This window comes from Anabrus simplex, chromosome 1 (assembly GCF_040414725.1).
Source record: "Anabrus simplex isolate iqAnaSimp1 chromosome 1, ASM4041472v1, whole genome shotgun sequence".
Taxonomy (NCBI): Eukaryota; Metazoa; Arthropoda; class Insecta; order Orthoptera; family Tettigoniidae; genus Anabrus; species Anabrus simplex.
In genome coordinates, this window is record NC_090265.1 from 1,225,548,406 (window position 1) to 1,225,572,431 (window position 24,026).

At 42.2% G+C, this 24,026-nt stretch overlaps 1 protein-coding gene across 1 annotated transcript in view; it reads right to left on the bottom strand.

The window, feature by feature from the left end:
• Positions 1–24,026, bottom strand: part of LOC136877744 (very long chain fatty acid elongase 7) — a 126,328-nt gene that overhangs the window by 60,482 nt on the left and 41,820 nt on the right. The window contains exon 4 of the mRNA XM_067151955.2: positions 12,332–12,412. Coding sequence (XP_067008056.2) covers positions 12,332–12,412 — 81 coding nt within the window. The remainder of the gene's footprint in view (positions 1–12,331; positions 12,413–24,026) is intronic.

Sequence of the window (24,026 nt, forward strand, 5' to 3'; positions counted from 1 at the left end):
GTCCCAGTCTCATTCGTGGCGGTGACAATATGGAAGCTGCTGGGGTGTGGGTGGTGCTGAGTACAACTAGTGTCTGAGTGTTGTGAAAACTGTTGCTCATAGGATCAGTCGTGCCGCAGTAGCACCTTCTGTTCAAGTGAGGAAAGCAATGGCAAACTACCTCACTCCTCATCTTGCCTAGTACGTCCCATTTGGGTATGCCATTGGTTTTTGCAGTTTCCGTATAACTGCATAGCCTTTGATGGTGCTATTTTAGAATCCAAACACCCTCTGGGCTGATGACCTAACAGACAGACCCTTAATCCCATAGAGTCCCTGTAGGGCGAACATCTTTCCCCTCGGTACTCTTCTATGTGCTTTCTCCAGATCTACGAAACAAAAACGTAACTGTTTATTCCACTCATACCTCGTTTCAGTTACCTAGCGCATACTGAGAATCTGATCCTGAGAGTCCCTCTGTGATCTGAAACCACACTGGTTTTCATACGACTTCCCCTCAACCACTGATCCAACCCACCCTGATCAATGCGATACCTCTATAGTTGCAGCAATCCTTCCTGTTCCCTTGCTTATAGGTAGGTATAATTACTGCATTTGACCAATCAGGAGGTGTCTTACTAACACTCCCTGCTAATATTGTTATATGAAACCATTTGAACCCTGTCTTCCCATTATACTTCATCGTTTCAGGTCTAATTTCATCTATTGCTGCTAATTTATGACAACGGAGTTTATTTAACATCCTTTCCACTTCCTCAAGTATTATTTCACCATCATGAGTTTGGTTGTCCGTGACGTCACCAGGAAGATTTCCTTTTGCGTTGAGAAAATTTTAAAAATATTCCTTCCACCTCTCCAGTGTATGAATAATGGTGTGTGGCCTCCGAAGAGGCCTGGTGTAAGTCTTTCGAGTTGACGCTAGTAGGTAGAAAAAGAGAGCAACTGCGCAAGATGGCGGCTATACATGGGCTTTTAGGAAGAAAGCTGGCCCAGGGGAGACATAGGACTTAAGGAGATGGCCTAGGGGTGATTGCGCAAGATGGCGGCTATACATGGGCTCTTATGGAGAAAGCTGATCCACAGCAGACATATGACTTAAGTAGACGGCCTAGGGGCGATAGCGCAGGATAGGACCTCCGAGGCAAGATGGTTGCTATACATGGTTATATCAGACTAACTTTAAGGAGATGGACCAGGAAATAATGGCGATACATTTTTCTTATAGACTTAACTCTACAGAGCTGCCTCAGGGGCTTACAACTTGTAACTTATGACCTATTAGATTTATCAGCCTAACATTCGAGATCTGAGGCAAGCGATGCTATGCAAGATAGGTTCTATACTCTATTCGTATAAATCTAACTAGAGGGATGCCTCAGGGGCTCACGACTTGTAACTTATGACCTATTAGTTTTACCAGCCTAACTTTCGGTGACTGAGGTAAGGGCTACCATGCAAGATGACTGCTATACTCTATTCGTACAAACCTTAACTAGAGGCTCAGTAGGGGCTCACAATTTGTAACTTATGACCTACTAGCAAATGTGCCCTTGCTTCGCTACGGTTTTCTCCTTCGTATACGAATTTCTACGTAAATTACTTTACACGCAGTGACTGACATTTTATTAAATTGCATGCCACTTAGCTTTAACGAAGAAAGGCTTTGGGGAGGTTCCCATACGTTCCTTCCCGTGTTGTAGAGCTGTGATGATCACGGCAGGCCAATTTTCATATATATACAGTATATAAATCGCTCCAGACCGACTTGCTTTATAGATGACAGATAAGTATAATAATATAATAATTTCATGTGGCACCGGGCGAGTTGGCCGTGTGGTTAGGAGCGCGGAGATGTGAGCTCGCATCCGGGAGATAGTGAGTTCGAACCCCACTGTCGGCAGCCCTGGAGATTGTTTTCCGTGGTTTCCCATTTTCACACCAGGCAAATGCTAGGGCTGTACCTTAATTAAGGCCACGGCCGTTTCCTTCCCATTCCTAGGCCTTACCTATACCATCGTTGTCATAAGACCTGTCTGTGTCGGTGTGACGTAAAATAAATAGCAAAAAAATTCTAGCCGAGTGCAGCCCTTTAAAGGCAGACCCTCCAATGGGGGTGGGCGGCATCTGCCATCTGTAGGTAACTGCGTGTTATTGTGGTGGAGGATAGTGTTATGTGTCGTGTGTCAGTTGCAGGGATGTTGGGGACAGCACAAAGACCCAGTCCCCGGGCCATGAAAATTAACCATTAAGGTTTAAATCTCCGACCCGGCCGGGAATCGAACCCAGCACCCTCTGGACCAAAGGCCAGGACGATAACCATTTGGCCATGGAACAGATAAGCATGAGCACGTTTGAAAATGCAGACCTCGACTTCGAGATTTACAGCTCCTAAACGGTAAATCATATCAACAGACGGTTTGCTCAATCAGACGCCTATTTTCTCCTTCTTCATGTTTGGTTTCTAGTATCTCCCATATTTATGGGTTAGATTGAGTTCGAAAATTTGAATTGGGTGAAATTTGAGTAATTTTTTAACGCTTTACGTTATTTTTTGCATACTTATGAATAAGCTATAATCATGAAAGTTGGTTCCCATATGGCAATCGATCGTGTCAATATGTGCACCATACTTGATGAGTATCTTTCCAAACTATGGAATATACGTCAAAAATCAGCAAATTTACGAACAATCCCAAATCTAACGTATAAGTGGGGAGAGATACGACAAAAAGTCGTAGGACCAAAGTTGTAGATCACTTTAAACTGAACGAAGATTGTGCCATCCGTTTAGTGATACGACTTACTGTTTATCCTCGAAATACCTCGAAATTAAGGTCTGCACCGTAATTAAAATTGCCCCCATATTTCTATATTCTTCGGGGATAAATGTGAAAAATTTAAAGACCTGGGAATTTTTTTCGTCGGTTATAGGCTAAAAGGTATAATTTCGCCAAATTTCAATTTTCTAGCTCGTCTGGCAGATTGTGCCCCAATCTTGATTTTGGGAGAGGGGGACCAAATTTAGGACTTTCAGGAAACTATAGCTAAAAATATACAGATGGTCATTATTACCCCTTAAACGGATAGCTGCACGAAAATTTCTCCAAAATAGTCAAAGCACAGACACACGGTCGTTACGATTTTATTTATATATATTGATAGGGAATCTGCTCCACGTGCCTTTCGGGCTATGTCCACTGGACTTAGCCTGAAAAACTGGCCTTTCATGATATCTCCCTTATTAATCCTGCTGTCGAAGAAAATGAAAATTAGAAGAAAAGAATTACAAATGGATTTCCATCAGGGTTGGTCGATTTCCAGTCAGGTTAGCCTCGTAATACTGCAGGAGAGTAAAATCACTGTTTCGGTTCCCCATAAACCTGCAGTCAAATACGGAAATTTGAAATGATATGCGCCTTAAAACTTACCTTTGGGCAGGTGGCTGCTTAATATAAAGTTTGGTTGAAATATCTTCAGTAGTTTTCAAAGTTATAAGAAATACGCTCTACACGCACCAGCTCTTGAATTAAGTCCGGTGGACTTGTACCGAAAAACGGTCCGTTAATGATATCTCCCTTATTAATCCTCGTATCGAAATGGTGCACATGAGGAAAAAATGTTTAGAAATTGATTTCCATTAAGACAGGTAGATTTCCGTGAAGTTTGGATGTGTATATTTCGTGGGAGTGCAAAATCACAGTTTCGGTTTCGTATAAACCCCCCAAACAATTCAGGGATTTAGATACAGTATTGGCCTTAAAACCTACCCAAAGACAGGTGGATTCTAAATATGAAATTTGGTAATAATATATCCGATAGTTTTCATGTTATAGACAAACAGACAAACACACAAACACACAGACAAACAAAACAAACACACAGACAAGCCGACACCAAAGCTTAAAAATATGCAGACGATGATTATTATACCTGAAACGGATATCTGTATGGAATCATCATCATCATCATCTGTTTACCCTCCAGGTTCGGTTTGTCCCTCGGACTTAGCGAGGGATCCCACCTCTACCGCCTCAAGGGCAGTGTCCTGGAGCTCCAGACTCTTGGTCGGGGGATACAACTGGGGAGTATGACCAGTACCTCGCCCAGGCGGCCTCACCTGCTATGCTGAACAGGGGCCTTGTGGAGGGATGGGAAGATTGGAAGGGATAGGCAAGGAAGAGGGAAGGAAGCGGCCGTGGCCTTATGTTAGGTACCATCCCGGCATTCGCCTGGAGGAGAAGTGGGAAACCACGGAAAACCACTTCCAGGATGGCTGAGGTGGGAATCGAACCCACCTCTACTCAGTTGACCTCCCGAGGCTGAGTGGACCCCGTTCCAGCCCTCATACCACTTTTCAAATTTCGTGGCAGAGCCGGGAATCGAACCCGGGCCTCCGGGGGTGGCAGCTAATCACGCTAACCACTACACAACAGAGGCGGACTCTGTATGGAATTTTCGCCAAAATAGTCAACGTACAGCCACACAGTCGTTAGGATTTTATTTATATAGATTAGTTTGATCAGCCTAACAATTCGAGAACTGAGGCAAGGGCTGCTATGCAAGATAACTGCTATACTCTATTCGCATATCTTTTAACTAGAAGCCTGTCTCAATGGCTTACAACTTGTAACATGTGACGTATTAATTTGATCAGAAGATGGCTGCTATATTGTATTCGTTTAGACTTAACAAGAGGGCGGCCTCAGGGTTTCAAAACTTGTAAGTTGTGACCTATTAGATTTATCAGCCTAATATTCGAGAACTCAGACAAGGGCTGCTATGCAAGATAGCTGCTATACTCTATTCGTATAGACCTAACTACAGGGCTGCCTCAGGGGCTCACAACTTGTAACTTATGACCTATAGGGCCGCGCGCTACGACCTCTGACACTTCGAGACAATAGAATGTCGTCATATTATGGAATACTGTCGAAACGGGCTACTAAAATGGACACCTGACTTGAGAGAGCATGAGTTAGCCATCTCGAGGTCTTTAGCTGAGTCTAGGCTGTCTAGCTGTCGTCTATCTAACCTCCTTGGCCAACTCTTATGGGAGGCACTTCTACCCGAGGTGTGGTTGAGCAGAATAAATGCCACTATGGGGATGAAACATCACAGCTCTCGCTGGAGGGAAGTTGGGAGGGGATATCATGTAAAAATAATGGAAAATAACCTATATTAACGCCGAATCCATTGTTTAGAGTCGCTGATATGAATTGTGACGCTCTGGATACCGTTTAAGTCCACGTTCAGCCACGATTGAGAAGGAGGGTTGAGAGAGTCTTTTAAAAGTAAATAGTCTAAAATGACCGAGATTAGTGTTGAATCTACTGCTTTTGCGGTCGCAAGGCTGATTAGTGACAGCTTCAGTGACAGTTGGAATCGTGTACATCATATATATAGCACGACGTGTAAATACATATTACTATTAAATACCTATTATTACTATTTTGAAAGAATCAAATACTTCCTAGTCAATTCGATCTTCCACAAGGACAAAGTTTTACTCGAAAATTAAGTAGTCTAAAACTGGAAATCAAACACATCTAAATAACTCTAAAACTACATAATGGATAGTAAAATATCAATCAACATCTCAAAAAGGAATTCTATACAAATTCACTTCACACATAAATAACTGGTAATACAAATATTAACGGTAAGCATTCAAAACCTATCCGGGCAACGCCGGGTACTACAGCTAGTAACTAAATAAAAATATCTACGTCATCATATTCAGTTTCTATTCGATGCTCCACAACGTATCCATCGTACACTCATACCTATTCTCGTACTTTGCCGGCCCCGTGGTGTAGGGGTAGCGTGCCTGCCTCTTACCCGGAGGCCCCGGGTTCGATTCCCGGCCAGGTCAGAGATTTTTACCTGGACCTGAGGGCTGGTTCGAGGTCCACTCAACCTACGTGATTAGAATTGAGGAGCTATCTGACGGTGAGATAGCGGTCGTGGTCTAAAAAGCCAAGAATAACGGCCGAGATGATTCGTCTTGCTGACCACGTGACACCTCGCAATCTGCAGGCCTTCCGGCTGAGCAGCGGTCACTTGGTAGGCCAAGGCCCTTCAAGGACTGTAGTGCCATGGGGTTTGGTTTTTATTCTCGTACTTCAGGCACCGTTGTTAAATGTAATTATCATTCTAAATTACCACACACAAGGTTTCACTTTACGTGGTGCTACTGTTATCCTGACATATCTTGGACACAGCACTAATGAACTATGCAGAACGCACTCACACTTGTACATAAATTGCCAGGTTCTTCAACTTTCATTTTCATAACATCAAAAGAAACATCTTTACGATTTCCTCCATTTAAAATACACCTTTGAATCTGATATGAAGTTCTGAGTGAATGTGTTGCTCCCCATAATAATGTGAAATATATTATGATGGTTACTATGGCAAATGTCTCTAAAATGTAATTAATTCACACTTATTTGAGCACATACTGTTGTTAATTATTTATGAATAACTGTTAAAAAGGTATTTCCCAAAATATATCGCTTCTCCTTATCGATAGAGAAAGAAAATTTGAGATAACCTCTTTCTTACTCGAACGGTAATAGGTCGTACATCCAGGGACACATACACGTTCTTCCCGTATCGAAAAGAGGAGCCTACTCGACACTAACACATTAAAATAGTAATCGTAGAGATTAACACATTAAAATAATAATCGTAATTAAATAATAAAATTGAAAGTACAGTACTGAGCCCAATTGGCTCATAGCATTGTCTTTAAAATATTATAAATTTAAATATGGCATCTAAGGGAATGAATACAGTTAGATTATAGGCCGGATGTGTGGCGCCATTTTGCTTGCCCTGGTTCAAAGATAAGTTCCACGTGTCAGGGTCATTTGATGATGAAATGGGAAGTACTGGAATATTCCGTGAGATGTGTGATCAAGGTCACCAATTTTAAGTTGGCAACACTTTCAGGCAGCGAATAGCAGCACAGCAAGTTTTGGAATGATGGGGGTAAATTAAAGATGGGTGCCGTACAAATGACCTCCAAAAATAATTAAATCCGCCAAGGGATACTGTAAAAACAATATTAGACTATTTTGAGAACAATAAATAAAGACGGCATATTTGCAACAATTTATTGGAACAAATAATCGCGGGCATATGTGACGGGATGTTACATCATCGTCGATGGGGTTCCCCGAGCTCCCTATCCAGGATCTGGCGTGCATGAAGAGGACGCGTGCCGCTCAGAAGAGTCACTCTGCTACGGAAATTTGAACGGGCCGGACGTAACGTGTATGTGGTTCACGAGGAACCCTAATCTGGAGCATTTCCTAGTCCACTAACTAGTTGTCGATAGCATAATACGGGTCCGATAGACTATGTATTCAATTCAATAACGACCAAAATCTGGTTAATCTCAAGAAGGCAATTTTTACAATATTAACTGAAAATAGGATCGGAGCGAGATCGATGCAAGGACGCTTTGCAGTGCCACGTGCTAAATTCGCGGAATAGAGCAGAGACAAAGTGTTTACTATCATTGTGAATAAGTGTTTATGTGCTAGAATAATTTAATTATATCTGTGTTTTTATATGTGTTTTTAGTGTATTAAGAAGTGAAGTCGTGTGAATTCATTAAAGCCACAAGAATGAAGACCATGGGTATGAAGAATGGTTTTGGTTCAGGTCCTGAGGCCGCCGGTATGATGGCTTAAGTACATCATGGGGCCGACCTGAAACCATGAGGCCGTGGAGCTGAGTATGGAGCGTCGCCGAATCGATAAGTACCCTGATTCATTATATCTGGCATGTGCATGATTAGCTGTTAACTTGTAAATAAATTAATGCATGATTATTCGTTTATTTTTCCTTTTTGTTAGTACTGTAGCAAGGATAGTTAGATTTTTAGGTAATTTTATACTGATGCCTAGGGGGAGTAGATATTGTGATATTATAGCTTGTGTTAAAAATGGTCTTCGCGAACGAGGAAATAATGTGTGTAAATAATGATCTTCTATTACGTGTGTGAAATATGGGTTTCCTTGGTGCGCGATCTTCTAATAAATACTAGCGCGTGTGTGTGTAAATATTTAATGTGATTTAGGAGGCATCAGTAAGGTATTAGTCAGAGGGAGTAGATAGATTGGCATGTCGCATGAAAAGTTCGTCAAGAAAATTTTCACTGAACAGAGATTCGAACCTTGGTTTTTCCGGCACATTACAGTGGGATTTGAATATATATGTCATCAGTAAGTAACGTGTATTGTTAACCAATGAATAGAAATTGTGCTGTAGGGAATAAGTGTCATCCTAAAATTTATCCGAGATGTAGTTAGCTAGTGTTGAAGTAGGGGCCTCTAAGACAAAATGCCAACCGCAGGGGTCGAACCAATGAGATTGTGTAGCGCCATATATGTATAAATACCGGCATAGTGATATATGTGTTCCTGATAAATGATGAGTGAGAAATGTAAAATGATATACGTGAAATATGGAACAAATAAAGATGCATTGAGAGTGTTATATATAATTAGTTACTGTTCGCACAGAAAGCAAGAATACGCATGATATTGTGGAGGAACATATGGCTTCATTTAGAGCGGAGAGCGAGAATATTAATTGGGTGCGGACAAGTTAAAATGCCGTGTTAATGAAATGAGTCGGGGCGTGAGATAAGGCTGCAGACCGGGTCGGCGTGTTGTGCATTAGAGGGAGCCTAGCAGCCGTGGTAGGGTCTTATAAGTAACAAAATATTGCAGTCATTCGTAAGATAATTCTGTTTTGTGGAACTTAGGACAGCACAATTAAATCAAATAATAATAGGTAGACTTCGTGACAGATCATTGTGGCGAGTGTAATGATAGGTCACTGTAATGAGGCCATGCTGAGGGTCGGAGTTCGATGTCCGGCCGAGTCAGTGAGTAATGATTTTCCCTGCGACTATATGATTGAATTATGTTGTGTTTGTTCATGTTACATGTTCTTCAGTGTGTGAGCAATGCAAATTCTGTTTTGCAGTTGCAATATTTCTTGCGATGTTGAATTCAATTCACGTTGGTTGTATGTACTTGTGACAATGAGGTTTTATCCCATTGTTGGTAGAATCAGTGTAGGTTAAGGTGCATTCATCATTGTAGTGTAGGGTTCTTGCTACAGGGTAGGTAATGTTTTGTGTATGATAAACAGCTAATTAAGCATATGCGGGGTATTTATAATTTTGAATGAATCGGTGAAATTAATTTAATTTATTTATGTCAGGGCTACTATCGATTTCGTGCGTGCGTTCCATATTATCGGCATTTATATGAGTGGAGGATGGTATTGAGAAAGAATAAGTAAAATAGTTTTCGGACTCAAATAATAATAGGGATTATTTTATATAAATTTTTTTGAGATGAATAATTTAATGATATATCAAAATTTTGGTTAAATTACCAGATCTTACCAAACGTAACTGGATAAATTTATGATCTTAGAGGTAACAATTATAATACATGATAACCACGAATTTAGTGAATTAGGATGGAATTAACGAATTTTATTAATTAAATGATGAGTTCATGAATTACACGGCGGATGTTGTGCTTAATGAATTTACATAGCCTCATACATTTCATAGGGAAGGTTGTAATCAAGTAAATAATTTGATAATTAGTAATTGCAATTACAAGGTTTATAATAGTGATGATGTGTTTGAAGGTCTAGAGAGTAAATACGAATTTTTTTTATTCAAAGAATGAATGGAAGAAGTTTGGTTGTATATTAGCATTTCAAAGGTCACTCTCACGAATTAACGAAAGGTATGATGGTAAATTATTATAATATTTTTTTATTATGGAAATTTTGAAATATGGTGATAACCAAATATCAGTCGAATGGAATTGAGTAAAATTTGGAGGTATTGGAGTAGAGTTGGTAAATAAGATGAAAGGAAATAGAAATCAAAATTGAATAATGTGTTTTGGAAAGGATTTGAATTTATGAGTCATGATGTTGATATTATTAGTCGGAGTTGACAAAGGTTGTAAACAATATTTGGTCCGAAGAGTTTATTGATTGTACAGAAATATTTGCTTTGCCAAAGTTTAGTTTTTCAATAAATTTGTATTCGTAAAGGTTCTCATTCAGATTTTTATTTAATTATTTTATTTTCTTCTCTTTTATCCTTCCTGCATAATTAATTTAAGGTTAGTTTATAATATTCGAAGATGTCTCTGTGGGTAGTACCCAGTCAGCGACCCTGTGATGTCTCAAGCCGGTGCCACATTTCAAAGGCAGGAAGGGTAGAGGGTTGAGTACGTTAGACAATTCATAATAGTTCATTGGGTTAAAGTAATCTATCACATAACCTAGCAATACTTCCTAAAATAAGACTCTTCAAATTACAAGGTTATTGTTCTTAACATATACTATTGCTGAAAATACATTTTTTACTAATGATTCTTCGTACAATTATCAGTTAAAATAACGAACGAACACCTCTAATGCTAAAATACACAACGTGCTACTAAACCTCCATAGAACCAAGACTCATACGGTCACAATATTGAAGCACTAAATCCGTGACATCATCCCTACGGAACCGTCAAGTGTAACAGACCAGAACTACCTATTGAGTTAGCCGTGGTCTCTGAAGTATGAATACCTTTTACATTTAAACAAGGACAATTTAAATACGGTTAATTTATAAGAGAGGTGCCCGGCTCCATGGCTAAATGGTTAGCGTGCTGGACTTTGGTCACAGGTGTCCCGGGTTCGATTCCCGGCATGGTCGGCAATTTTAAACATGATTGGTTAATTTCGCTGGCATGGGGGCTGGCTGTATGTGTCGTCTTCATTATCATTTCATCCTAATCACGACGCGCAGATCGCCTACGGGAGTCAAATAGAAAGACCTGCGTCTGGCGAGCCGAACTTGTCCTCGGACATTCCAGGCACTTAAAGCCGTGCGGTTAGAGGCGCGCAGCTGTGAGCTTGCATCCGGGAGATAGTAAGTTCACACCCCACTGTCGGCAGCCCTGAAGATGGTTTTCCGTGGTTCCCCATTTTCACGCCAGGCAAATGCTGGGGCTGCACCTTAGTTAAGGCCACGCCGCTTCCTTCCCATTCCTAGGCCTTTCCTATCCCATCGTCGCCATAAGACCTATCTGTGTCGATGAGACGTAAAACAAATAGGAAAAAAGGGCTGCTTGTTAAGAAGTGACAAGCGGGCAGCACGATGAATTCTATTGGCAGATCCTGGCCATTATCTCACCGTCAGATAGCTCCTCAATTCTTCTCTCGTAGACTGAGTGGACCTCGAACTAGCCCTCAAATAAGGATGAAATATCCTAATCTGCCCTCGAATCGAACCTGGGATCACTTGGCGAGAAGCTTCCTCGATACTCGTAAAACGTGAGATTGGCCAAAATGTCTCTTAATCTGTCAAAAAACAGTCCTCGGCCATGAACAACATTACTCTTTCACGGGTCAGATAATTTTCCTCACTATCGGTTGTATCAAGGTCAAGTAACTGTGCACTCAGAGAAACCTTCGATCGTGATTGCCATGAACATATGTAGCAAGTTCATACTTTTGATAGCAAGTGGATAAAGTTTCAAGTCAAAAATATTGGAAATTTTAAAACCTTTGAATGGGAACCGGCAAGATACTGTAAATCAGTCCAGCATTCTCGGGTACGACTAATTGGCTGAATGGTTAGCGTATGGACCTTCAATTCAGAGAGTCACGGATTCAATCACCGAACAGGCTGGGGATTTTAATCGCCTTTCGTCAATTTCTGTGATTCGGGGCCTGGCTGTTTGTATTCGTTTGTATACGATTATTGCGGCTTAGAAGTGTTTCCGGTGTGTTAAGAGTGATAAGTTTATTTAAATGATAAGAAGTAGGATGATGATGTCATAGGGAATAACGAGAGGTAACTGGAAAGTAGAAAAGTGCACAAGGAGGAATCAATGAAAAAAAGGACACAGACTCAGCAGATGACACACAGTTATGGTTGGCCAGCAAGCTTATTCATATTAAAAAATAAAGTGCCATCTGACGGTGAGATGGTCGGCCCCGTTTAGAAAGCCAAAAAGTAACAGCTGATAATCTGCAGACCTTAGAGCTGAGTTTAGATAGTTTGGTAGGCAAAAGACCCTTCAAGGCTGGTATTTCCTGGGGGTTGGGAATGTTGAGAGAGAATGGTTGCACAGTTAATCTTCCTCTTAAAGCAATAATCACATCAAAAAATTGACCAAGATTCGAACAATTCACACGAAACCACACTCCATTCCATATTCGTCTGCATTCTTACACATTACTGCATGAAATTCCTGGACCAAAATTGAAAGCATCTTACCTTTTCAGAGAATTCCGTGCCATCGTTAATGAGAGGCATACACCGCCAATTAAACTTTTCGTCTATCACCAACCCGACAGTCTGAAATTGTTAAAATGGCAATTAGAAGGATAAAATAATGGCGAGGTTGCAAACAAAACACATTAATATAACATTCTAACATCTTATAAAGTTTTGAAAATGTACACAATTTTTTCATTGCTAATACGTGGTCTCAGAATAAATATATAGTGGGTTCGAGCGGTATCCAGAACAGCGCTGTCGAGGTGAAACTATATTTATCGTGGCTAATGTGTTTTACCTACCGTAAGTAGTTCAAGAAAAATGAAATAACTTGACTTAAGGTAGAAGCGAAATTTACCCGTTGCTGGTTAAAACAAAACTTGTTAGCTTTTTCTGAAGACTATTGGCATTTGAAGAAATTTAAATTAAGTTTCTAGCCCTAACAGCACAGTCCATAGACTTTGAGACCGCTGAAGCCGTTCCCACACAAGATCTCCTAAAAATGGATAGATACTTAAACACCTGGCGATTGAAACAAAACAGAGATTAGTACCTTTCATCTAGACAACAGGAGAGCCCATTACATCCCACAAGTTCAATTCAGAAGCCAACAGCTAAAATACTGTGCCCATCCAAAATAGTTGGGTATTGTGCTGGATCGCTCTTTGACGTATAAAGAAACCCTCTGCAGAACAGCAGCAAAGGTTAAAACACGTAACAACATTCCTTCACAAACTCAGTGGCACTATTTGGGGAGCAAATGCTAATGTCCTCCGCACAACAGCTCTTGCTCTAGTATACCCAGTTGCAGAATATTGCAGCCCTGTATGGGTCAACAGTGCACACACAGGAATAGTTTATGTCCAGCCGAATGATACCATTAGGACAGTGTCTGGCACACTCCAATCCAAACAACTTAAATGGCTGCCAGTATTAACGAACATCCATCCTCCTCACCTTCGAAGGCTAACTGCTCTGAAGAAGGAATGGTTAAAATGTACTGCAACCCTCAGGAGCATGGAAGATCAGAATATCGGGGCATCCATCATGGCAACTAGGAAAGAGGCTGGTTGAGTCACAGTACAACATGAATAATGCCTGGAGGGAAGAGTGGGCTGCTTGAAACCCTGACCAGCTAGGTTTGATATTTGACCCTTGTAGGAATTTTGCTGGGTTCAACTTGCCAAGGAGAATCTGGGCTTCGTTGAACAGAGTGCGGACCGGTCTTGTAAGATGCAATTTATGGCTCCACAAGAAGACAACAATTTCCAGCCCTCATTGCGTCTGCGGTGAAGTGGCTTAGACAGTCCACCATGTCGTAATGATGTGCCCACTTCGGAGCTTCCAGGGAGGATACATCGAACTTCCTGCAGCAAGTGAAGAGGCAGTGAATTGGCTAAATTCTCTGCACATTAAATTATAAGTTATATTACCATCAATTGATCTTTTGTCCGATTGTTGTTCTATCTACTTTAAGTGTATATAGTATATATATAGTGTATATAGTGTATATAGTATATATATTCCATTTGCTGGAGGTCTTAATCTAACCATCTTTCTTCATGTTACATTAACTTATTTCGTCACCTTCTGCCGACGTTTCGATATGGTGTACCCTACGGGGCACATTAATACTGCAGGATGATACCTACCTGCTCTTCTGTTCTTGCATACGGGCACCAGCTCAGCTGCAGTCGGCAGAAATGGTCGATAATTGGGTTCTTATGACGAGAGGATCATGGGGAACTCATATACTACATTAAATTACGAAATGAGGAACACTTTCGCTGTGATCAGAATTTCGAGCATAAGTTTGTATTCACAACACAAGTTAATTACAAGGATTGCGCCTGTAGTGCCAAAATAAGTGCGCCAAAGGCTCACATCTACAAATTAAATGGAAAACAAAGAAAATACAATCTGGATGATGACGTAATGCTGAAGTTTGTCGATCTGTGAACCAGGAAAGAACGGATGTGTCCCCACATGGAGACCACATCCCTATGCCTGCGACATAAAATGATGTAATGGTAGAATTAAGGATACCCGCAGAGATTATCGCTATTATGAAAGTTTCCTCCCATACCGGGATATTTATATACACAAAAATAGCAGCACAATAAGTAATAAAAATAATCTCAGATAAACTACTCTAGCGCCCTCAATTTCCTATTTACACGGACGTGAACCCACGTCCACCAGGCAGAACTTTGTGTCAACAGGGCAATCATAACAGTAGCATGGTGCCAAGATCACATTAGTAGAATACACAACCCTAAGAATGCGAATCAAACAAGAAAGGAATACGAGGTAAAATGGGTAAAATAAATGACGCACGGTGTTTGCAAAAGACTTCCCTGTCAAAGGAGAATGACCGACCTCCAGAGCGATTTAAAAATGGCCGAGCTCACCCCAATACAGAGCAGGCGAACATTGACCTGCAGTCGGGTCTGGAGCCCCCTCCCACATCAAAAGAACTTGTAAAGAAACTACCGCTAGACGTCTTACCCTACATTCTTTCACAAAGGGACTTTCTAGCTTCTACACATAGCAGCAAATGGCCACAAAATAAGTGAGGAAAAACACATCTCACATACGCACCAGACTTCATTTAATCACCCACACGGGTCGCAGTTAAATCACATAACATGTTCTACCATATTATCACCTCAAACCATCACCGTCAATATGTGGCGTGTCAACAGTAACCTTGGGGGCCAGAGGTTCAAACCCAACGTTTGACAGAGTAGCACATAGTCGAATAGCGTTAAAACCTGCGCCTCCGCTATAGTTTACGCCCGTCTAAGGCACGTAAATAGAGCCCCTTAACTAAATAAATACCATCAGCATGCATACCTTACATTACGCAGGTATGTCTGCCCTTCCCCTGGAATATAATGGGAATTTACACATAGTGATCCTGATCCTACAAGTAAAATGTATTTCACGACCGACCCAAAGGAAAATATCCGGTCTATCGTACTCAAACAAATATGTATCATTAGGCACACTACCTCTCGGCGCGATAACAAATATTACCTCATTGTCTGCTTTACACAAAGATACAAAAAAACAAATCTAACTACTCTTACCCTTAGATATATCAAAACAATCTTAACACGCAACCTGATGGGCCACAATCAAATCCTATATTAACATTTACACGTTTAATTCTACTATCTCTGCGTGACACCTTAATTCTACCATATGTCTAATAATTCATGGTCCACTTATCTCATTTGATCTCCTCCTCTCTCCCTCCGGGTAGGCTAGCACGATTTAGCCCATCATGGTAGAGGTCTCAGCCAGGGTCGTTTCTTGGAGTCCGGTCTTCCTGCCCCGCTGGCCCATGGTGCTGTCTTCTTCTTGATGGATGCCTCGTTCCAGGTAGCGTCTTCGAAGCCACGTTCTGAAGTTCTTGCGCCTTACTCTCCTCGGAATATCTCGCCTTCTTACTACAATGAAATATTCACTTTAAACACTACGCCACATTCTGGACATTTATTTAGGTTGAACTAGCGCACAGCGCTAACACTTTGCAGTACACACTCCTCGTCCTCCATTCTCATATAACTGCATACTCGCTAACTTGTGTACTGTGCCATAAACTATTTTCTGCTCTATAGACTATCCACTCGGTTATTGTGTTTTTATGCCCGCTTAACTTGGATTCAACAGCCTGTCAGAGGATAAATATAGACCTCCTTAGCCTATTGTCCACACTTCCTCGGCACCTCGGGAGCTTCGCCCCTACCGCTATTTATCCGAGTCTACAAGTACGGCTTTCTATTGTTACTGATACCGTTAAGCACACGCGATCTCATTGATAGGTATCTGAACATCGCGCCACTTACAAATCCACCACCTGCAACTCCGTAAGTCTCCTATTCACTGGATCAAAGTTATCGCACTGTAATAATTACACACTGTCTTTGTTCTGAACAAAAGGTTTCTGGCGCAATCTAGGAAGACGTGCGACGCGTGCCGGCAGCAATATGATAGTCAACTGGATGATCTCCCCCCATATCATTCAGCTTTTATATGATGCAACACACCAAAGGACGCCAGGGAAAGCCCCGAGAAACAACTTGAGTCTGGAATGTGGCCACTACAGAGCTTCCCACGGTGGTTCTGCTTGGTACATATTTACTGATCTGATCATATGTTAATAAACCTAGAGGTATCTACAGCTTTGTAAAATTCTAGCAATCATTTCCATCTTTTTATTTACCTGAGAAACCTTCAATTACGGGAATTACGACCCAATTTCCGTAATGTGGTGGGCCTGTCTGCTCCCGCTAAAAATCTCTGTTAAGATGGTAGGTCTCTCCCCCAGACAAAATCCCATCTCTCTTTCTCTGTTCCTCACATATTCTTTCTTCGTTACACATGACCACGCCTTGCCTCGGGAAATCACCTTCTCGCTTCCCGCTCTCGATATAGCATCACGCCCTCACAAGCGGCGTCCTACTGCAAAATTTTTACTGCGTTAAATATCCATACTCGCAGTCAGATATAATGGTACAATGGATTCATACTTGATCCGTAATGTAGTCCTGGCAGCTATGAATGAACCACTGTCCTTACTACGAGGTCATTTGTATTTTATATTTTGTTTCGTTTTGTATTACCTGCTAAGTTATATCCACAAATGTACAATGAGATTATATAAAGCTCTACTGTATACATTCTTGTGAAAATTAATTCAGAGTACTCAGTATACTTTGCAATTTCTGTCGGCCTCCTTCTGTGGGAAGTGTTTATTCTTTTTGCGACTAAACGTTACATATTGAGTTTATTCCTCTTGCAAATAAATTTTATATATTAAGTTGGTGAGCAGAGTCCCCGAACTTGATTATTTGAAATTCTCACTGCTGTCCACAACAGACACACTTTTTATATAATCTAGTGGTTTTCAAAATGTGGCAATGCAACCCTGAAAGTGGGTAGGGGTGTAGTGCTAGAAAGGGAAGATCAGCGTTCTTTCCTGTATAAAATATTAGAACTAGTCTAAATAATAATTAATATCAGGAATACACAAAATAAAGTGCCAAACCAAGCTTGCCTTTATTCCTACTTCCCCTTGACTGTCGTTGTCGCCATCAGCGATAACATTACCCGAATGTGACGTGAAACTTATAGTTTCTCATTGAAGATGCCGCTCTAGCCCTCTGTGTTGATACACAGTCTGTCTCTAGCTCTCCGGGTGTTAAGTTGGTCTGCTCGTGATACGAACAATGGAGGGATCGAAAATGATGAAAAAACTTGGATTTAAAATGTGCTACTTGATCTACGAATTGATATTATCGTGGATTTACTTGTTTCAGCGCTCGGCTCTCTGCTGGGAGTCATTATTTTGATTGACGTAAGTATTTCGAGAGTCCAGATGTGCCTCAAATTCAACCACTCTGCGGCCTCGTGCCCAGAAGATACCCGCTGCAACAGATGCGATGGTCCCCACCGTCATACTGTTTGCAAGGTTCCGAGGGACCAGGCGAGATGCGCGAACTGCGAAGGTAGTCACACTGCCTCCTTCCCTGGTTGCCCCTTTTTAAAGAGAGCACTAAAGGCACACTACAGACCTCTCAACACCTGAACACACACTCCAATCCTCCCCCCTTGCCCAGACACCAAGTAACTCCCCACTCAAACCCAGTATCACCACCTACCCAGCACACTGCCCCGCCAAGCTTCGACAACTCCACCCTGTTAAACCTGCTCCTTATCCAGTTACTTTCGACCCTAAACCCGCCTTCACTACCAAGCAGACAGCTAATCATTAGCTAATCCCCCCTGTTTGAATCCCGCCCTGCATCAAGAAGATTTAACTCCTCATCACGCCCTATCACTACCCCCCTCCCAACCAGCACCAGCACCTAACGACAACACCCTTATCTTATCTCCCAACAGGTTTCAGAGTGCCAACGTCCCCCACTCCCACAACACTCGCCACGCAAGGGGCACCATCCGCCCCGCAAGGGGCGCAGGCCATATTCTGGTCTGCTCGATCAAACAAACAAAAGTTCCACACACTACCTATACCCACTCTGTCACACATACCATGAATTCTGAAATAGCACTCAAGGCCTGAAAGAGGTCGATGGGCTAGAACTCCTCACTGGTCCACCGTGACCGATGGGAATTGTGGTCTTCTTGTGCTGCTCCCAGGTACTTAATTGTATTTCATTTTACGTGCCATAGTTACAAGAACGGTTCTATGTGATTGTATTTCCGAAGTCTTTTATCACCCATCTTTGCAGGCTCTTAGTTAATAATTTTGTGTGTGTTTTAAAATTTTCTTTCTTCCTATGTGTGCACATGCGCGAGAGCGGAGAGTGGTATTTGCATTTATCTGTTTGTTTGGGCCTGTGTGTTTGTGGGTTTTCAGACCATACATTTCCGTTTCCTCATCGTTTTGAATCATGACTGAGCATTGGTATATTGTATGATTTGACGCTGCGGGGTTTAATCCATGTTTATCCACGTTATCCAATTTGGATGTCCTGGGTAGCGGATCGACGAAGGTTATGATTGCTACGATTATATTTGGATCAGCCTTGCCTATTTTTGCGGCGGTTCAAAATTGTATCTGTGGTGTTCGAACCAAGCTCGTGGGTCCCTGATATCCGTCACCATCCTGCGCGAAAGTACACGTCGCGTGCCTTGACACGCCGGCCTTGTCTGGGTCGATTTTATATTGGGTCACAGTCCTCGGCCATACATGTGCTGTCTGCCTGTGTATGGTTTATAGTACTCGTAGTAATTTGTTCTTTCTTATTCTTTTCTGTTTTCGTTTTTGTTGGCCGGCTTGAGCCATGTGTGGTGTGATATTTTATATTTCTAGGCCGTTATCTGCTCCATTGTCGGCGCTTAGTTTTTGTATTTGTAACTGTGGCAACATCGTCTAGTTCTTTGCTTCTGCTCCTTTGGGAGGCTCTGCTTTGGCATTCTTGTAACGCGTTAGCATCAAGTGGACGCTCGTTTGGAGCACGGATATGCTAACTGTTGATATGTGCGCAGTCCGCACATGGTTCCATTTTATGATTCCTTCGATAACGTGTTACACGTCACATTATTTAGCTGAAACGAGTTTGTATTTGTATGTGGTCGTACGGATGCGAATAGTGCAATCGTATGCACTGTTGCCGTGTAACAAAACTTACTATAGCACTGAACGGGATACATCTTGATGTACAGTTTTCTTGCAGTTGTGTAAGTAATTCTTAATGCAGCTTCCCATTTTAGTTTTCACTTTAATACTATGTGTGTTGGTAATGCACTCCATTTTCGTTTGATCCATTCTTTTATTCATGGGGGTTCCGGTCCTTGCCTTTCTGTCCTTTCGCTCCCCTTTTGTCTACGCACGGATCCATCTCCGATCTGTTTTACTTCGTTCTAGTACATCCACGGCAATTTATGAAGAGAAGTAAGTGAGGTAAGTATCTGCGTGTACATGTCGTGTATTGTGCTGTGTTATGGTAGCAGGGTGGGGGGTAGTAGGGAAACTATGCATACATTTTGAAAAAAAACCCACATTAATAATTATGAATTTCAAATTAATAAATAATAATTAATAAATTACACTAACTGACAGAGCAAATGCAACACCAAGAAGGAGTGGTCAGAACTTTATGCCAATTGCAGGGTAGACTGACGTCACTGAGGTATGCTCATGATGTGAAATGCGCCGCTGTGCTGCGCACGTAGCGAACGATAAATGGGACACGGCGTTGGCGAATGGCCCACTTCGTACCGTGATTTCTCAGCCGACAGTCATTGTAGTACGTGTTGTCATGTGCCACAGGACACGTGTGCCAGGCCGCCGTCAACGGAGGCATTTCCAGCAGACAGACGACTTTACGAGGGGTATGGTGATCGGGCTGAGAAGGGCAGGTTGGTCGCTTCGTCAAATCGCAGCCGATACCCATAGGGATGTGTCCAAGGTGCAGCGCCTGTGGCGAAGATGGTTGGCGCAGGGACATGTGGCACGTGCGAGGGGTCCAGGCGCAGCCCGAGTGACGTCAGCACGCGAGGATCGGCGCATCCGCCGCCAAGCGGTGGCAGCCCCGCACGCCACGTCAACCGCCATTCTTCAGCATGTGCAAGACACCCTGGCTGTTCCAATATCGACCAGAACAATTTCCCGTCGATTGGTTGAAGGAGGCCTGCACTCCCGGCGTCCGCTCAGAAGACTACCATTGACTCCACAGCATAGACGTGCACGCCTGGCATGGCGCCGGGCTAGAGCGACTTGGATGAGGGAATGGCGGAACGTCGTGTTCTCCGATGAGTCACGCTTCTGTTCTGTCAGTGATAGTCACCGCAGACGAGTGTGAGACGAGGCGTCGGCGTAGAGAAAGGTCAAATCCGGCAGTAACTGTGGAGCGCCCTACCGCTAGACAACGCGGCATCATGGTTTGGGGTGCTATTGCGTATGATTCCACGTCACCTCTAGTGCGTATTCAAGGCACGTTAAATGCCCACCGCTACGTGCAGCATGTGCTGCGGCCGGTGGCACTCCCGTACCTTCAGGGGCTGCCCAATGCTCTGTTTCAGCAGGATAATGCCCGCCCACACACTGCTCGCATCCCCCAACAGGCTCTACGAGGTGTGCAGATGCTTCCGTGGCCAGCGTACTCTCCGGATCTCTCACCAATCGAACACGTGTGGGATCTCATTGGACGCCGTTTGCAAACTCTGCCCCAGCCTCGTACGGACGACCAACTGTGGCAAATGGTTGACAGAGAATGGAGAACCATCCCTCAGGACACCATCCGCACTCTTATTGACTCTGTACCTCGACGTGTTTCTGCGTGCATCGCCGCTCGCGGTGGTCCTACATCCTACTGAGTCGATGCCGTGCCCATTGTGTAACCTGCATATCGGTTTGAAATAAACATCAATCATTCGTCCGTGCCGTCTCTGTTTTTTTTCCCAACTTTCATCCCTTTCGAACCACTCCTTCTTGGTGTTGCATTTGCTCTGTCAGTCAGTGTATTTACTTCAACGACACAATGAACTCCGTATTCCAGAGACAACTTTGAGAACAGTCGTAATCACTACCAACAACTATGTATTCTTATTTGTCAACGTATGACTATTGTCGAACATGGCGGGAGTGCGCGACTGCGAAACAGATTGCCACTAAAAGGTAGTTACTGCTACAACAGTTTATGAATGGTTAAAGTGACATTTTATAACTACTTATACTTCCTTTCCCTTCTCCTCGTAATAGTAAACTAAATAAAACAAAGAATAAACAAAAATCGCCTCTCTTTAAGATGTACACACTGCTAGTTTTGGTACTCGTCTAATGAGAATTGCACGCAGTTAACAAGAACAGGGAACATTTGTTTTAGTTGACCAAACACTCTCTTCATTACTGTTCTTTCTTTCGCGTGTTTGAGATTAAATCGAACTTGAATGCCATCTATAGGCGACTTGAATGACCTGATCAGCCAAGTGGGAAATGTAGTAGCCGAAATCACCCAGTAGGCATCGGTGCCCTCATACCTAGTTATAATGTCACGTACAGCATTCCCCCATAGTTTTGAGTCATGCACAGAGTCCGGCCACTCGGCACTAATGCTCGTGAACTTTTCTTTAGCATCACATTTGCCTGGACATTAAAACTGACATAACCCTTATGGTTGATGAATTCATCCTCGAATATTGACGGTTTCTTAATATCATTACGGGTGCAAACTAATAAAACTATTACAGTTGCTAACTTAAAGTGCCTTTGCCACATTAACTTTCCGTTATTAATTTTCTGGGCTGTACTGGGGAATTTAATCCACTTATGAGATTTTTCGTGAATGTGACCCATAAAGTAAATAACAGTTTTGCACACTGTCGAGCTATCTTCTGCAAAATATTCTGACACTACCCTCTGAAATCCAGGATATGCAGGATTACGTTAAAATATTACGATCCGATTACTTGAGGTACTACCCTGTGTTTCATCAATATTTAGCAGAAATTCAGATGTTAGAAAATCAAAGCTTTCATTGCCAAACTCATCAGAACCTGACATCTACTGAAAGGTCTTCTTTCATCGTCTAAATTTCTCTCCCCTACGTGCACAAACATCGCTATTACAAAGTGAATGGTGTGGCCTATCTCAAACTTCAAAATAATGCCTTCTTAGCTACACCTACATTGCAATGAATTCGCTTTATTCACATCAAAAGTGAAGTTAAAACTACCGATCCGGAAAAATGAATTTACAGCTATCTTTTATTCACTCCAAAGGAAGCTATAACTTCAAAATACCGAAAAATACTATCTATATTCTATTCACTTCACCCAAGGAGTTCCGTGACCAGGTATACTATAGTATATTAGGTTCAGCATGTTAATACAGAAGCCTGTACAATTGTAATTCAGACAGTTTGTAAAATTATAGAACACAGGAGTGGTGCCTCAATATTCCCCACGGGGTCCCTCAGGACGGTGGTTGCAGTGCCGAACATGAAGGCCTTCGATAACGTAAACTGCTTGAAGAAAGACTCAGGCATACTTGGAATGGTCCGTTTAGTGCCAATAATTTGTTGTTTTAAAAATGGGCTTCCATAAAATGAATTTATAAATCTAATTCAAACTGTAAGAATCACATCTTTATGAATCTGTGAGCTTATCAGACGTGTCAAGAACACCTCTACAAATTTACATGTCATCAGAGAAGGGATATCCGAAATGCAACTATATTTGGCGATTTGATATTTGAAAGTGTAGAACATTTAATTTCTTTTCAAATATTATTATAATTTGTTACATTTTGTTCGTCATGTGCAAATGTTACGACTAAATCTGACGTAGAATACGCCACTAGTTTCTGAACCGTACATGGTCCAGTGAGTATTATAAAATATGGAAACCGAGCCAGTTAGCCGTGCGGTTAGGGTCGCGTAGCTGTGAAATTGCATTCGGGAGATGGTGGGTTCGAATTCCACCTTCAACAGCCCTGAAGATGGTTTTTCGTGAATTCCCATGTTCACACCAGGCAGAAGCTTAGTGAAGGCCGCAACTGCTTCCTTCCCAATTGTAGGACCTTCCCATCGTCACGTCACCGAAAACCTTCAATAAAATAGTGCGACGTTAAACCACGAGGCGCGCGGCTGTGAGCTTGCATCCGGGAGATAGTAGGTTCGAATCCCACTATCGGCAGCCCCGAAAATGGTTTTCCGTGGTTTCCCATTTTCACACCAGGCAAATGCTGGGGCTGTACCTTAATTAAGGCCACGGCCGCTTCCTTCCAACTCCTAAGCCTTTCCTATCCCATCGTCGCCATAAGACCTATCTGTGTCGGTGCGACGTAAAGCCCCTAGCAAAAAAAAAAAAAAAAAAAAATAGCAAAACATAAAAGCTATAAGAATCACATTTCTAATTCTGTGAACTTCAAGATTAAAAATGGAAATAAAGCGCAGACAACACGTACGACGACAGCGTTCAGTACTTCATTGTAAGCAGAAGTCCAACAAAAAGACCTTTGACCATACCATGACGTCATCAGGTGATGCAGTAGTACTGCCATCTTGAGGGACTAAATTTGATATGCAGCGCGGCTAACAGTTAGTGTAACTCTGGATTCCGGCGTTGTATCACATTATGTGAGGTATCATTTGCTTTATCTCTGACTAGACGTGGATTGAGAAAAAAAAGTTTTGACTCCATTTAAATTTTTTTTATA